This window comes from Nicotiana tabacum, chromosome 23 (genome assembly GCF_000715075.1).
Source record: "Nicotiana tabacum cultivar K326 chromosome 23, ASM71507v2, whole genome shotgun sequence".
Classification (NCBI taxonomy): Eukaryota; Viridiplantae; Streptophyta; class Magnoliopsida; order Solanales; family Solanaceae; genus Nicotiana; species Nicotiana tabacum.
In genome coordinates this window covers 131,956,190-131,972,758 of record NC_134102.1, presented here as the reverse complement: position 1 = coordinate 131,972,758, position 16,569 = coordinate 131,956,190, and the positions used below count along the sequence as shown (strand labels likewise).

The 16,569-nt window shown below is 35.1% G+C and overlaps 1 protein-coding gene across 1 annotated transcript; it reads right to left on the bottom strand.

Annotated features, from left to right (window-relative positions):
* Positions 1 to 13,988: 13,988 nt before the first annotated feature.
* Positions 13,989 to 14,456, bottom strand: LOC142177390 (uncharacterized). The gene has a single exon (XM_075245875.1). The coding sequence runs from the start codon at positions 14,454 to 14,456 to the stop codon at positions 13,989 to 13,991; it is 468 nt and encodes a 155-aa protein (XP_075101976.1).
* Positions 14,457 to 16,569: the final 2,113 nt, after the last annotated feature.

Below are 16,569 nucleotides of genomic sequence, written 5' to 3'. Positions count from 1 at the left end.
AGAAAAATAAATAATGAAGATAACACTACGAAAGAATCTCATAAAGAAACCCATGATTTAACCAATCTTGAGATTCATGAGGAAATCACTGAGCCTAAGACTCACGAAAATAAGGAACTATCAATAAACCCAATCGATATTGAGACTAATTTGAATCGATTGGATATAGTGGTGGATTATGTCTTTGCATATAATGTTGCATCTAGCATTATGCAAGATAATGAGGATCTTGAACCTTAATCTGTTGGAGAATGTCGACAAAGACGTGATTGGCTAAAATGGCAAGAAGCAATCCAATTTGAGTTGGATTCACTTGCGAAACGTGATGTTTTGGGGCATATAGTCCAAACACCTAATGGTGTTAAGCCTGTTGGTAATAAATGGGTCTTTGTACGTAAGAGAAATGAGAAAAAGAGGTACAAAGATATAAGGCATGCCTTGTTGCACAAGAATTTTCACAAAGGCCTGGTGTCGATTATGAAGAGACATATTCGCTTGTTATGGATGCAATAATATTTCGTTATCTCATTAGTTTTGTTGTCCATGAAAAGCTTGAGATGCATTTAATGGATGTGGTTACCGCCTACCTTTATGGCTCACTTAATAATGAGATATACATGAAAATGTTTTAGGGATGTAAAATGCCTGACACACATAATTAAAAGTCCCGGAAAATATTTTCAATCAAATTGCAAAGATCTTTGTATGGTCTAAAGCAATCAGGACGAATATGGTATAACCGTCTTAGTGAGTATTTATTAAATGAAGGTTATACACATGATGCCATTTGTCCATGTGTTTTTATAAAGAAAACAACATCAGAATTTGTTGTACTTGCCATATATGTTGATGACATAAAACTTATTGGAACTCCTATAGAACTCCAAAAGGAAATTAATTATTTAAAGAAGGAATTCAAGATGAAAAATCTCAGAAAGATAAAATTATGTCTCGGTTTACAAATTAAACATTTGGCAAACAGAACTTTTGTTCATCAATTTGCCTACATAGAAAAGGTATTAAAACGGTTTTACATGGATTGAGCACATTCATTAAGTACTCTGATGGTTGTTCGATCACTTGATGTGAATAAGGATCCATTCCTGCCTCAAGAAAAGAATGAAGAGCTACTTGGTCCTGAAGTACCATATCTTAGTGCAATTGGTGCACTAATGTATCTTGCTAACACTACAAGGCCTGACATAACTTTTCCAGTTAATGTCTTAGCAAGATATAGCTATGCTCCTACAAGGAGACATTAGAATTGAATCAAACACATATTGCGGTATCTAAAAGGACTATCGATATGTGATTATTTTATGGCAACGAATACAGTCCCGATCTTGTTGGTTATGCCGATGCTGAGTATTTATCTGACCCACACAAGGCTCGATCTCAAACTGGCTATGTATTTACATATGGAGGCACTGCTATATCTTGGCGATCGACTAAGCAATCAATCGTGGCTACTTCATCTAATCATGCTGAGATAATTGTCATTCATCAAGTAAGTCGAGAATGTGTGTGATTGAGGCCTATAATACATCTTATTCGAGACAAATGTGGTTTGAAATGTGACAAACTACCCACGATTTTGTATGAAGACAATGCAGCATGCATAGCCCAATTGAAGGGAGAATTCATAAAAGGAGATAGGACAAAACATATTTCACCGAAGTTATTTTTTTACACATGAGCTTCAAAAGAATGGTGATATCAATGTGCAACAAATTCGTTCAAGTGATAATAAAACTGATTTGTTCACCAAATCTCTACCGACATCAACCTTCAAAAAAATAGTGTACAAGATTGGGATGCGAAGGCTCAATGATGTGGATTGATGCTCTCATCAGGGGGAGTTAATACGTGTTGTACTCTTTTTTCCTTACAAGATTTCGTCCCACTAGGTTTTCCTTGCAAGGTTTTTAATGAGGCAACCAAAAGGCGTATTATTAAACATGTGTACTCTTTTTCTTTTACTAGAATTTTTTTTCACTGGATTTTATTTTAGTTAAGGTTTTAACGAGTCACGTTATCTATTGAGTAGATATTCAAGGGAGAGTGTTATGAATAGAATTGTACTTAGAGTGAATGTCTATCTTTTAGAGAGTTTGTTACTTAGTGGCTAAGTCATTTTTTCTCTATAAATAGAGAGGCTTTACCCCACTGTAAATCATCCCAAAATTAATAAGAATTCTCACTCTTTTTTCTCTGCAATATTCTTCTTCTTCTTTATTGTTTCATGGAATTTTTACATTCCTATACACTATTTCAAACTTTATTACCCTCCCTACTCAAGTTTTAATCTAATTACATAATATATACAAAATTACCAATTATGTACATTTTTAGGCATTTAATGATAATAATTAAATCCTAAAATCACTCTAACATCTATATCCCACTTCCCCACATTTCTCTCTCCACGCACCCCCCATTTCTCTCTCCACACACCCCCACGTATCTTCAGTATCTCCCTCCATTAACGCATGTTTTCACTCTTCTTCAAAAATTCCTCAATATCTTTTCACTCTTCTTAAAAAATCCCTCTCTATTTTTATAGATTCAAGCTCTTAATACTCTACCACACACCTCCATTAACGCCTGTTGCTTGCTTAACTTTCAATAAAAAAAAAACACTTTCGAAGATCAGCCTTAATTCCAGTAATAGAGCAGCAATTCCTCTATTGACAACCATTAATAAGCTTTGAAGCTTTGAATTAGAATATGGATTTTCAAAAACCATTATTTGTTTAGATTGGGTGTTATTGCAAACAATTGGAAATATTGTTTGGAGTTTATATCTCAATTTTGAGGGTGTTTTGGTGAATATTAGATTTGATTTTGGTTGAATTTCAGATTGAAACTCGAAGAAGAAGAAGAAGAAGAAGAAGAAGAAGAAGAAGAAGAAGAATAAGACATGACATACACTATACTTACGAAATTATAGTAAAGTTGTAGTAAAATTGTATTCTGTTGTTATATATATTTTTTATTTAAATATTGTATGAAGATTGAACAATATTATGTAAAAATTATATTTAAATTGTATGATATTGTACTTGTATATAACTGGGTAGAAATAATGTATGAAAATTATAGATAAGTTTTAGATAAATTGTATAATATATAAATAGTTGTATGGAATTTATTTTTACTATGTATAAATCAGATACAAAATATACAAAAGACATATTATGATGATCCAAAATGTCATCTTTATATTTAATAAGTAATTCTGTGTTCCAAGACCTCGAAAAGCACCATTTATCATTTATCGACTTGCGTGCCCAATCCGTACAATTGTCCGGAAAGTTTTTATGTGAAAAATGGATTAAAATGTGAAATAGAGCTTTAAAACTCAACTAAGTTGACTTTGGTCAATATTTTGAGCAAACGGACCCGGATCAATACTTTGACAATTTCGGTAGGTCCGTATCATGATTTGGGACTTGGGCACATGCCCGAAATCGAATTCCGAGGTCCCTAGCCCGAGATATAGAATTTTGATAACAAAAATTAAAAACTTGAAAGCTTAATGATTTCTAAGAAATTTCTGATGTTGGATTTATTGACCTCGGGTCCGTATTTTTATTCTGGAGCCCGGTATAGGTCCACTATAATATTTATGACTTGTCTGCCAAATTTGGTGAGAATCAGAGTTGATTTAACGTGATTCAGACGTCCAGTTGTAAAAATATATGTTTTAAAGTTTTCTTAAAAACTTCCTTTGATTTGGTATCCGATTCATAGTTCTAGGTGTTATTTTGGCGATTTGATCGCGAGAGCAAGTTCGTATGATATTTTAGAACTTGTGTGTATGTTTGGTTTGGAGCCCCGAGGGCTCGGGTGAGTTTCGGATAGGATACATGATGATTTTAAACTTAGAAAAATCTGATTTTCTGCAACTTCAGGCTTCTGGTATTTCCTTCATCGCGTTCGCGAATGTACTCTCGCAAACGCGAAGAGCAAACTGGGCTGGCTGAATTTTCCTTCCTCGTGAAGCGAAGATTGGGTAGCGAAGGCGAAGCTATGGGGACTTCACCCTTCGCGAACACGACCAACTCAACGCGAACGCAAAGCTTTAGAGGCCTCGGGGAGGGGTCTGTTGTCCTTCTACGCGAGCGCGAGTACTGGCACGCGAACGCGAAGGCCAGGTGGGAAAAAGCCTTCGCGAACGCGAAAGCCACGTGCTGCTATTCATCGAGAACGCGACAGGCCCTTCGCGAATGCGAAAAAGGCCTGACGCCTGTGACTTAAAACAGAACCAAAACGAGATTTTTCCCATTTTTCACAAACCCTCAATTAGAACTCGGTTTTTTGGCGATTTCAAAAGAGTTTTTCACAATTTTGAATTGGGTAAATGTTCTTCATCATATAGTGATTTTATTTCATAAATCTAAGTCCACATTCATCATTTATTTCGAATTTAGATGGATGAAATTAGAATTTTTATAAAATCTTCCAAAAAAGAAAATTTAAGATTTGAAAGTCCATTTGACATCGAAATTTGATAAATTTTATATGGTTGGACTCGTATCGTAACGGGTGTTCGGATTTCGTAAGTTTTTTCGAGATTTGGTATGTGAGTCCCACTGTCGAATATTTTAATAAATTTCGGATTTTTATCCAGAAAATTAATTCATATGGAATTAATTCCTATGATTCGTATTGAGTATATCGAATTGTTTGTGAATAGATTTGAAGCTTTTGGAGATAAATTTAAAAGGAAAAGCTGTGGTCGAGTAATTGATTGGAATTTGCAAAGCGAGGTAAGTGTCGTGGTTAACCTTGACTTGAGGGAATAGAACCCTTAAACTATTTGTTATGTGAATTGCATGTGAACGACGTATATGCGAAGTGACGAGTGTCCATACGTTGTCAAATTAATTGTTTGCATGCTTACTTGAAAAATTATAAATTATTTTAAATCATGAATTAATTATTATAATAATTGTTTCTCTCCTATTCTTTGTCAAATATTAATTTTTGAATTCCTGCATTAATTGTTACATGCTATTTGAATTATGTGTTTTAATTTTTATGTGACATTTAGCATATTAAATATTAAACTGCCTATTTTCTCCCTGATTCCATAATAATTTGCTATTTGTCATTGTTTATTTCATAATTAAATCATAATTATTGTATGCTTGTTGTCTTATAATTTTATATTAATTGGAGAAATTTCTTCTATAAGAATTGATTGAAATGGATATATTGGAGGATCGGGTTGGACGCCGCAACAAACTTATTAAAAAGTCCATATTGAAGGATCGGGTTGCACGCCGCAACAGACTTATTAAAAAGTCCATATTGGAGGATCGGGTTGCACGCCGCAACAGACTTATTAAAAGTCAATATTGAGGGATCGCATTGCACGCCGCAACAGACTAATTAAAAAGTCTATATATACTTGATTGAAATAAATATATAACAGACTTGATTAAAATGAATATATTGGAGGAGCGGGTTGCACGCCGCAACAGAAATGAATGTGAATATATTGTGAGAGCGGGTTGCACATTGCAACATAATTGAATGTGAATATATTGTTAGAGCGGGTTGCACGCTGTAACAGAATTGATGGAAATGATAATTGGTTATAAATGCTGAGTTGGCTTCAATTATTATAAATGAGTTATCTGATTTATTTCTATTATTGTTGTTGTTACTAATATTGCGTACATGTAATGTAAGTGACCCGCCTTAGCCTCGTCACTACTTCGTCAAGGTTAGACTCAGCACTTACCAGTACATGGGGTCGGTTGTACTGATACTACACTCTGCATTTCTTGTGCAGATTTTGGAGTTGGTCCTAGCGGCGTATCATAGATTTGCTCGGATTTCAACGACTAGAGGAGACTTGAGGTATAACTGCATGGCGTCCGCAGTTCTGAAGTCCCCGTCTATTTTACTTTAGCTGTGTGTTTATTTTCAGACAGCTTTATTTTATTCAGACCTTTATTTGTATTTATTCTAGAAGCTCGTGCACTTGTGACATCAATTCTGGGATGGTCTTTAGACACCGTTATTTTTATGGATTATTTCACTATATTTTAAATTTTGCTTCCGCTTTTGTTTCCTTGATTATTAATAATTTTAAAATTATTTAAAAAAATTAGTTAATATTATTCTAACGTTGGCTTGCCTAGCAAGTGAAATATTAGGCGCCATCACGGTCCGAAGGAGGAAATTTTGGGTCGTGACACATATTGTATAAAATTTGTATAAAAATTATATTTAATTGGTATGATATTGTAATTGTATATAACTGGGTAAAAATAATATATAAAAGTATAGGTAAATTGTAGATAAGTTGTAGATAACTCGAGTTTCATATCTCACTCCTCACGCCATCTTCTCCTGGTTCTCTCTCTCTCCAAATTTGTATTGTGTATAAGATAATCCGATTGGAAAAGAATTTTGAAGCCGAAGCTTTTGTCATTTTCATATCAGTTTAGTACACACTAAGTTGTATGAATTCAAAAGCGAAACGAATTGAATTTTGTGCTTAAGTTCAACTGCTCCGCTTATACTGATGCCTGTAATGCGACAACTGCCAAATTCTTATTGATTGAGATTTTGCAGTTCAATACTCTCTGATTGAAATATTTGAGCGAGAAGCAATTTATCTTTGAATATTAGTTAAAATTTGATAGCCGAAAGTTCTCCTGTAGTCGAATCTATTGCTTCGGTGAGAAGCCAATGCGATACTGTATTACTCCAATAAATTTCTCTTAGCCCGGCGCATATTTTATTGTATCTAGAAGATAAGTAATCCGATCAGTAAAAGCTGTTGAATAGATGCTTTGTACTTTCTCAATCAATTTGATGCTATGTGATATATGAATTTGAATACGGACCAAATTGAATTTTGAGCTAAAATTCAGCTGCAGAAAAATAAGGAAAGAAAATAAGAGAGAAAAAAGGAAAATGACGTAACTAAATCCCTTGATTGAAAACACAAATAATGGATTGAGAGTCTTTTAAGGTGTATTGTATATATTTTGTAACTAAAATGTGTTTAGGTCGGGTAAATACCAAAATATGAATATTTTTCGTAATAAGGTTTCAAATAGTGTATAAGAATGAAAAAATCACTTGATTCATTACATTGATCATTTTATTATCACTTTTTTTAAACTTCAAAATAAAAAGGATTATTTTATTATTACTGTTACTTATTTGGATAAAGGTCAGCCCTATTTAATTTTAAATACATGTGAAATGATATCCAAATTAAAATATTGTTAGGTGTGACAGAGAAGACAAGCGGATAGTTTAAACAAGAAGGGTCGTCAATGACTGTGTTTCCAAGCAATACATTACAAAGAAAAGATACCTTTCTCAAAATTTACTATTAAAAAGAAAAAACCAATTTAGGAATAGCTTTGATTCTTCAAGTTTATTGTAACCTTCTTTAACTTGTATATGGTGTATTATGCTGGTCAGCACATTAAAAATGAAATAAAAAAGTAAATAATTAGTTACCATTTTAATCTTTGTATTTATGGCTAATAACTTTTAATCTATTCCTTCATAAGGTGTGATTTATTAGTTAGATGCACATGACGAATTCAACTCCGCCATCGACTCAAGCATGTTATTCTAAAGGAAGAAAGTAGGACAGATCCTATTATCTACTGATTTTTGAATCGTGCATCAATTGGCTCTTAGATTTTTTTTTGCATATAAAATAAACTATCTTTAGAAAAAATACTATAATGTGGACTAACAATAAAGAAACAAAAACAATAGGCAAGAGATTCAAAATCCCACTAATATTGTCTCCTTTTAAAAAGTAATAACTTTACATGCAAGTGGTTTAACATTACAAAATATGTTCCTATCTCATGCAAGATGCAGTTATTAAAAATTATAACCTGTTTTTGTATGGTCTCATGTGACCCACAGGACATTATAACTCAGTATACTCAAATAAAAGCGCGTCAAATGCGTAGATTAATTATTGAACAGACCTTGTTTTTGTTTAACATAAAATTCTGGTCTAATGGCCAAATAATTAAAGAATCTTAATGATTAGTTTTACACTAATGACCATTTGAAAATGGAAAGGTTAGCTATACTATCCATTTCATAATTAAAGTAGATTAAACTGCAAGAAACTGATGAAGAGGAGATTGAACGCAATTAGAAAAGTAAGGGAAGTGCGTGGCTAGTAAATTACTAATTAGCATGTGTAATTTGACAAAGATATTTTTTTTTTAATCGTGTAATTTGGTAGACGTAACAGCGCCTATTGACCACTTTTTGATTCTTCTAAAAATAACCACTGTTTTGGAGTTTCAAGCACAAGTAAAACTTCAGGAGATTATCTTGATGGAGTTTCAGGTGTGAAATTTTAAACTTCCCAAATAATGGCTATATTTCAGTTGCAGAGGTTGAGAAGTGGCTATTTTCTAAAATATTTCCTACAATTTGTAAATCAGTGCCAAATGTGGCCCATAATAGTATGGTCCGTCCAGCCGGCCTATTTTGGGCTATACCTAACGTAACCAGTCCTGATAGATGGGTCAAGGATCAAAATGGGTAACTAATATGAGATCTTACACAAATAGCCGATCAGATTCAATACTTACTTTTTCTATCTGGTATACATAGATTGTACATTAATTATATATATTTATGCATACATTATACACGAATTAATGGGCGGTTATTGGGTTAATTTTTCTACTAATATTGCACATATCAACTCGCAAAGCTGCCCAAAATTATGTTGTGAAAATGAGCCTAGAAACACTAGAAATGATATTAGGTAGTCACTCACTCTAAAGGACTGCTATTTAGGATTAGTCAATATGTTCTAAATTTTAATTTTTCAGTTTAATTTTTCGGGACACAAATGTCCTGAATTGTTCTGAAATTAAGATTTTAGTTTAAATTTTCAGGACAAAATAAGTACTAGCTAATCCCTAAATAACAGTCCTGAAAATGGTTGATTGTGTACTTTCCCCTTGAAACATGAATGGTAAGGGCCGTGTTTACAAATAGATATTGCACAAAATATTATACTGTAAACATGAAAGAGAGTATTCACGGGAATATAGCACAAAAACAATGTACTGTAAACATCAAAAAATACCCACCAGATATTGCAACAAACAATATTGTACTATATAAGTATAAATTTTATTCATGAAATTTGATTGTTAGAAGCTCAAAATACTTCGATGTCCTTGAACAGCTCATGCTATGGTTGTGAAAAATTTAAGGCCGACAATTCCACTTGTCTCTAAGCTGGACAAATTGAGTTATGACATATTGTTTAATTCATTTTAACGTAAAAATACCACGAGCTAGCTAATTTTTGGACTGGTAATTGAAAAATAGTCAGCGTTTGTGAGAAATTGTGAAATTAATGAGAGAAATGCGAGCTCCAATGGAGGAATCAGAGGATGTAAAGGAAAGAGAGCATGAGTGAAGCTTCTAGAAAGGAGAGCTGGGCTCTTCATTAATCAACTCCAAAATAAAATGTACAATTTGACTTCTTACTTATAAAATATGCTAACACCTAGGCTAACCCACTAACTCATTACAACTGTCATTTACCATGTGACATCCCACTAACTATATTCCACTAACTACTGTACAAGTGATTAACAAAGGAATAAATACAATACAATGAGTAATCTCAACACCCCCCTCAAGTTGGAGGTGAGGGGCTCACTGCCAACTTGCCAAGGAGTGTGGAATGTTTGATCCCTGTCAAAGATTTGGTAAAGATATCAGCTAACTGGTCATTTGTAGAGATGTGGTGTAAAGAGATCAATCCTTCCTGCAACTGGTCTCGTACAAAATGGCAATCCACTTCAATGTATTTTGTACGCTCATGCAACACGAGATTCTTTGCTATGTGTAGGGCAGCTTGACTGTCGCAAAATATGGAAATGGGTAAGGATAGAGGAGCAGTGAGCTCAGTAAGAAGCCTGGCAAGCCAGACAAGTTCTCCAACAACCATTCTAGCTCATCTGTACTCAGCTTCTGCAGATGATAAGGAAATAGTAGATTGTTTCTTAGATTTCCAACTAATGGGACTGTCTCTAAGTAATACAATATAACCACTGACTGATTTTCTGGATTGGGGACAGGTTGCCCAATCTGAGTCGCAGAAGGCTTTCACTCTGTAGTCTGCATCATTAGTAAGGAAAATTTCCAAGGTTGGGTCATCTTTCAAGTACCTTAGAACATGATATGCAACCTTCAAATGTGGCTCCCTGGGACTCTGCATGAACCGACTAAGATGTTGTACACTATAAGCAATGTCTAGCCTGGTATTAGTAAGAAAGTTGAGTTTCCCAATCAACTTCCTATAATATGAAGGGTCTGTCAATAGGGCTCCTTCATCAGCTTTCAATTTCACAGAGGAGTCTAGAGGAGAAGCTATAGGGGGATAATCTATGCAACCAAACTCCTTCAAAAGATCCACAGTGAACTTCTTCTGTGACATTAAAACTCCTTTATCTGTGTATTGAACCTCTAAGCCTAGGAAGTAATGAAGCCTTCCCAGGTCTTTTAACTTGAATGCGTTGTGCAGAAAATCTTTCAAGGACTCAATCTCTTGCAGGTGAGTACCTATAATAAGAACATCATCTACATAGACAACCACAAACACTACTGATCCTTCAGCCTTCTTATAGAACAGAGAGTAATCAAGCATTGAATGAGTATACCCCCTAGAACATAATGCTTCAGCTAATTTCTCATACCACTGTCTGCTTGCTTGTTTGAGTCCATACAAGGACTTGTTTAGTTCACACACTAAGCCCGGCCTTTCCACAACTAGCCCTAGTAGCACCTCCATGTACACTTCTTCATGGAGATCTCCATGGAGAAATGTATTATTGGCATCCAATTGCAAAACTTGCCATCCTTTCTTGACTGTTGTTGCTGTCAAAGCTCTCACAGTTGTCATTTTCACTACTGGTGAGAAGGTCTCTGTATAATCTATCCCAGCCTGCTGTGTGTAACCCTTTACCACTAATCTTGCTTTAAATCTTTCTATACTTCCATCTGCTTTATGCTTGATTTTATACACCCACTTATACCCTATTGCCTTCTTTCCAACTAGAAGGGGAACTAATTCCCAGGTCTTATTTGCATATAGTGCTTGGAACTCCTGATTAATTACTGCTTGCCAAGCAGGTTTCACAGCAACCTCCTCATATGAACTAGGTTCACATTCATGTGAGGCAGGTTCCATCAAATGGTGACTGGTGGAATTTAGAGCATTGAAGAGATTATGATGAAGTCTGGGTGCAGAGGTGATAAAAGAAAAGGATGATGTACTTTGGCTGTCATTAAAAGAAGGGGACTAGTCTTGGTGAGTATGATGTAATTTAGGAATTGTGTATTCATAGTCTTTAAGGTAAGTAGGGATTTCAAGGTTCTGGAAGGTCTACTCTGATCTGCCACTGAAATGTTTTGATTTTGAGTTGAGACAGTTGGACTATCAGCAGTAGGGAAGACTCCTGATATCTGACTGCTCAAAGGTGACAGAGAAAATATTGAATTATTATCAAAAGAAAGGGGCTGAGGTGATATTGGATCTAATTCAGACAATTGTTCATTCCTGGACAACGTCCTTGGTGACACTTCATGGTAATTTTCAGTCACTAAATATATAGTGCTCTTTATATCATTGGCAGGAAAGAATTCATCTGATAAGTATGATTTTATTTGAGGGAATAAAGTGAATACCTTACTAGGACTAGATGACAAGGCAAATGGGAATACATTTTCATAGAATACTACATCTCTTGAAATAATTATTTTCTTTGTAGCCAGATTTAGTACCTTGTAACCTTTTGTCCCAAAGGGGTATCCCACAAAAACATAGGGAATGGATCTTGGTTCAAATTTGTCTTTATGGATTTTGAGAGTAGTAGGAAAGCATAAGCACCCAAAGCTTCTAAGGTGGGAATAATTTGGTTTCTTCAGGTACAGTAGTTCAAATAGACATTTAGCTTTGAGTGATGATGAAGGTAATCTATTTATCAAATAGGTAGATGTCAAGATACATTCTCCCCAATATTGCATGGGCAATTTAGACTGATACAAGAGTGCCCTGGCTGTTTCTAGTAGGTATTTATATTTTCTTTCCACCACACCATTTTGTTGTGGTGTATATGGGCATGTTTTCTGATGTATGATGCCTTTTGATTGGAAAAATGAGGTGGTTACAAGACTGGTGAACTCAAGGCCATTGTCAGTCCTTATAGTTTTGATACTGGTATTGAATTGGTTCTCTACCATGGCAGAGAAAGCCTTGATAGTATTAAGGGCATTACTTTTACAGCTTAACAAATGAGTCCATGTGGACCTGCTGTAATCATCCACAAGTGTGATGAAGTACCTATATTTGTTGTGTGTTTTAACATGATAGGGACCCCATAGGTAAATGTGTAACAACTCAAAGATCTTAGTGGTTAATGTTGTTCTTTCTGGGAAAGGCAATCTGGTCTATCTTGCCATTGGACAAATAGGGCAAAGGAAAGGTTGTTTAGGTGCAAAGGTAACAGGTATAGAAGAAATTCCATTCATTTTGACAAAAGCTACATGTCCTAATCTGTTATGCCACAAGAGATCAAGCAAATTCTTAGTATTTGAGGAGACATCAGTCAAACAAGAATCACTTTTATTGCTTGAATTATTTACAGAATGATGCAGATATGGAAAAGAACTACTCTTATTACTTCTGTGAGATGGAACAACAAAAGTAGATGCAATAGGGATGGTAGAGTGTGGCTTAAGAGAAAATGAATTAGATGTATTAACTACAGAATATACCTCATCTTTATTAGTAGAATGACATGGATAAGATGCATTAGAAAAATCAGGGGAAACAGAACCAATGTTGTTGTTGTCTGAATAGTGGAAGTACAGACTAGTCTTGGCTTTACCAATCTCCAGTGGCCTCTTCAGTGAAGGTCCATGTAGAATGATGCACGCAAACTTGATAAATATCACAATACAATCAAGTTGGACTGTCAAGGAATGGACTGGTATCAAATTGAACTTTAAACTAGGCACAAAAGGGACCTTTCTGAGACTGAACTTAGGACTAAGGATTACATCACCAATCAGTGTCACATTTACTTTGTAACCATTAGGTAGGGTAACTAGGTAGGGATAAGCTAAAGTTCTAATATTGGTTAGCAAGGATTTATTATATGTCATATGGTTTGTGGCTCCAGAGTCAAGTATCCAAGAGTCAGCACTTGAATTGGAATTTTCACACAACTAATCACTAGAATCAAAATGAGTAGAGCATGCTGAGATACCTGCAAAGTTCACAGCTCCTCCATTTATGGTAGTGTTTCCGGATTTGTCTCCTCCTCCTTGAAAGCTTTCCAAGATGCTGAGTAGCTGTCCATATTGCTCCTTAGTTAAGTTGTGCATGGTTCGACCTTGCTCCTGACTCTGAGAGTTATTTCCATCATCATTTCCCGCAGCACGTTCACTTGATGACCCAAGCACATTTCCTACAATCCTTCTTCCCTTATTGAACTTGGAGTTCTGTGGGAATCCGTGGAGCTTATAACATTTTCCTTAGTGTGTCCTGGCCTTTTGCAGTACTCACAGAACAACCGAGGTCTATTAGTGAACTAATTTCCCCTATATCCAATATTTGTGTTGTTATTCCCTTGTTGAGTATAGTTTGTCCTGAAAGTATTGTTTCCTGGTCCATTCGCATTCAAGGCAGCAGAATCCATCGAGAAATGAGAACTTGGCTTGACCTCCCTTTGCTTTTCCTCCTGAATAAGAATAGAGAATGCATGGGCTATTGTTGGGAGTGGATTCATCATCAAAATGCTTTCTCTCACTACAGTGTACACTTCGTTTAGGCCCATCAAAAATTGAATTAATCTTCTGTCTTGCTCAGCTTTGTGCATGTTTTCCTTAGCTCCACATGTGCATTTACAAGCACATTTAGCATGTATGTTTAGTGTGTTGAGTTCCTCCTAAAGTTTCTTTATTTTTGTATAATATCCAGTAATGTCCAAATTTCCTTGACTCAAATCATTTATCTCCTTCTCGAGCTGATACAACTTAGCACCATTGGTCTGATCATACCTGTCTTCCAATTCCTGCCAAAGTTTCCTGGCATCATTAACATATTGTAGGCTGTCCGCTAGGTCCTTAGACAGTGAGTTTAAGATCCACAAGGTCACCATGTCGTCGCATCGTTCCCATTGGTCTAGGGTAGTAGAATTGGGATCTGGTTTCTTACACTTTCCGGTGATGAAACCTAGTTTGTTCTTCAAGGAGAGTGCTCTAAGGATTCCTCTTCTCCATGATCTATAGCTAGTTCCGTCAAAATCCACTAGCACTAACATAAATCCAGTGCTTTCCGACGGATGCATGTACAACGGATTGGTGAAGTCTAGGGTTGTCTTATCTGTCGCCGGAATTTCGTCATCTCTAGCCATGATTTGGTTTAGCAAAGTTGAAATCGTTGTCAGCGAAAGCGAATTATTGAGATTAATCGACTAATTGATCGATTCTTACATAGGAACCCTAATTCCCAAAAAACAACGACGAACAATTCGTATCTGTATGAATAAAAAAAATGAAATATGAAGCAACGAGGCTCTAAGAGTAATGCCTGCGCTCTGATACCACGAAAAATTGTGAAATTAATGAGAGAAATGCGAGCTCAATGAGGGCTCCAATGGAGGAATCAAAGGATGTAAAAGAAAGAGAGCATGAGTGAAGCTTCTAGAAAGGGGAGCTGAGCTCTTCATTAATCAACTCAAAATAAAATATACAATCTGACTTCTTACTTATAAAACGTGCTAACAGCTAGGCTAACCTACTAACTCATTACAACTGTCATTTACCATGTGACATCCCACTAACTATATTCCACTAACTACTGTACAAGTGATTAACAAAGGAATAAATACAATACAATGAGTAATCTCAACAGTTTGCAAAGTCATTGAAAAATAGCAACTATTTTACTGCAACACGGACCGGTCCAGCATAATATACTGGAGATTAGTGCACCTGTGTATGAACTTCCAGTATATTATGCTGGAACTCCAACACGCAGAAAGTTCCAGCATAATATACTAGAAATTGGAGCACTTTTGTATAAACTTCCAACATATTATGCTGGACCGATATATTATACTGGAACTCCAGTATATTATGCTGGAGTTGGAGCACTTGTGTATGAACTTCCAGCATATTATGCTGGACCAGTATATTATACTGGAACTCCAATATATTATGCTGGAATATTTTCGGATTTTGAACAGTGTTTTCGTTCAGATTTATCTTTACATGAAAAGTGACTAAATTTCAATTACTTATTAAACTACGACTATTTTTTAATTACTACTTGTAAATCTGGTTATTTTTTGAATTTCACCCCATTTTAACCCTATTTATCTTGACCCAAGTATACTTTGAGCAGCTTGAGTCATGATGCAATATTAACTCGACCGATCTGCTTAAATTTGATCCAACGGTCCAACCTATCCATTCACCTTTATTTGGGAGAAATTCAAAAATAACCAGATTTACAAGTGGTAATTGAAAAATAGTCACAATTTCAAAAGTAATCGAAATTTAGCCATTTTGCATGTAAAGATAAATCTAAACGAAAACACTGTTCAAAATCCGAAAAATATTTCAGAATAATATACTGGAATTCCAGTATATTATACCGGTCCAGCATAATATGCTGGAAGTTCATACACATGTGCTCCAATCTCCAGTATATTATGCTGGAACTTTTCGCGTATTGGAGTTCCAGCATAATAAGCTGGAAATTCATACACAGGTGTACCAATCTCCAGTATATTATGCTGGACCGGTTCATCTTGCAGCAAAATAGTGACTATTTTTCAATGACTTTGCAAACAGTGACTATTTTTGAATTATCAGTCCGAAAACTGGCTAGCCCATACTATTTTTACCCTTTATTTGTGTCAACTAAATTGCTTGTTTTAGGAAAATTTTAATAGCTAAGTTGGTTAGTTACCTAAACTTTTACCTTGTCGGCGAGGGTTCGATTTTTTCACCTTATAATCCCTCCCCATTTTCCCTTCCCTTACCCCTTATATATAACTTAAAAAAATAGATCAAACAGAAAAAAAAAAAAATTGCTTGCTTCAATATCACAAATTTTACCTTGGTTCTCACACAACCAACATTAGTTGACTGAGAGTGTGAAACTCCTTTCAGATTGTGACAAATCTTGGCTTATATCAGATAATGCAACTTTTATTAACCAAAACCTCAGTATTTTATTAATTCTATTAGTAATCTATGTTCAGATTGTCCTTTTGGATTTTACTTTATTAATTCTATTAGTAATCTATGTTCAGATTGTCCTTTTGGATTTTACTTGTTGCTGATCAATGAACATTTATTAACATAAAATCTTCTTTAGATTCAGTTAATCATGTTTCAGAAGGTTACATGTAAGAAAGCCAGTTTAAAACTCTTCTACCCCTCTATATAACATCTTCCCTCAATCTAGCAAAGGTGATAGGTGCTCAAAAACTTTAGGTCTCATACATCTAGTGAATC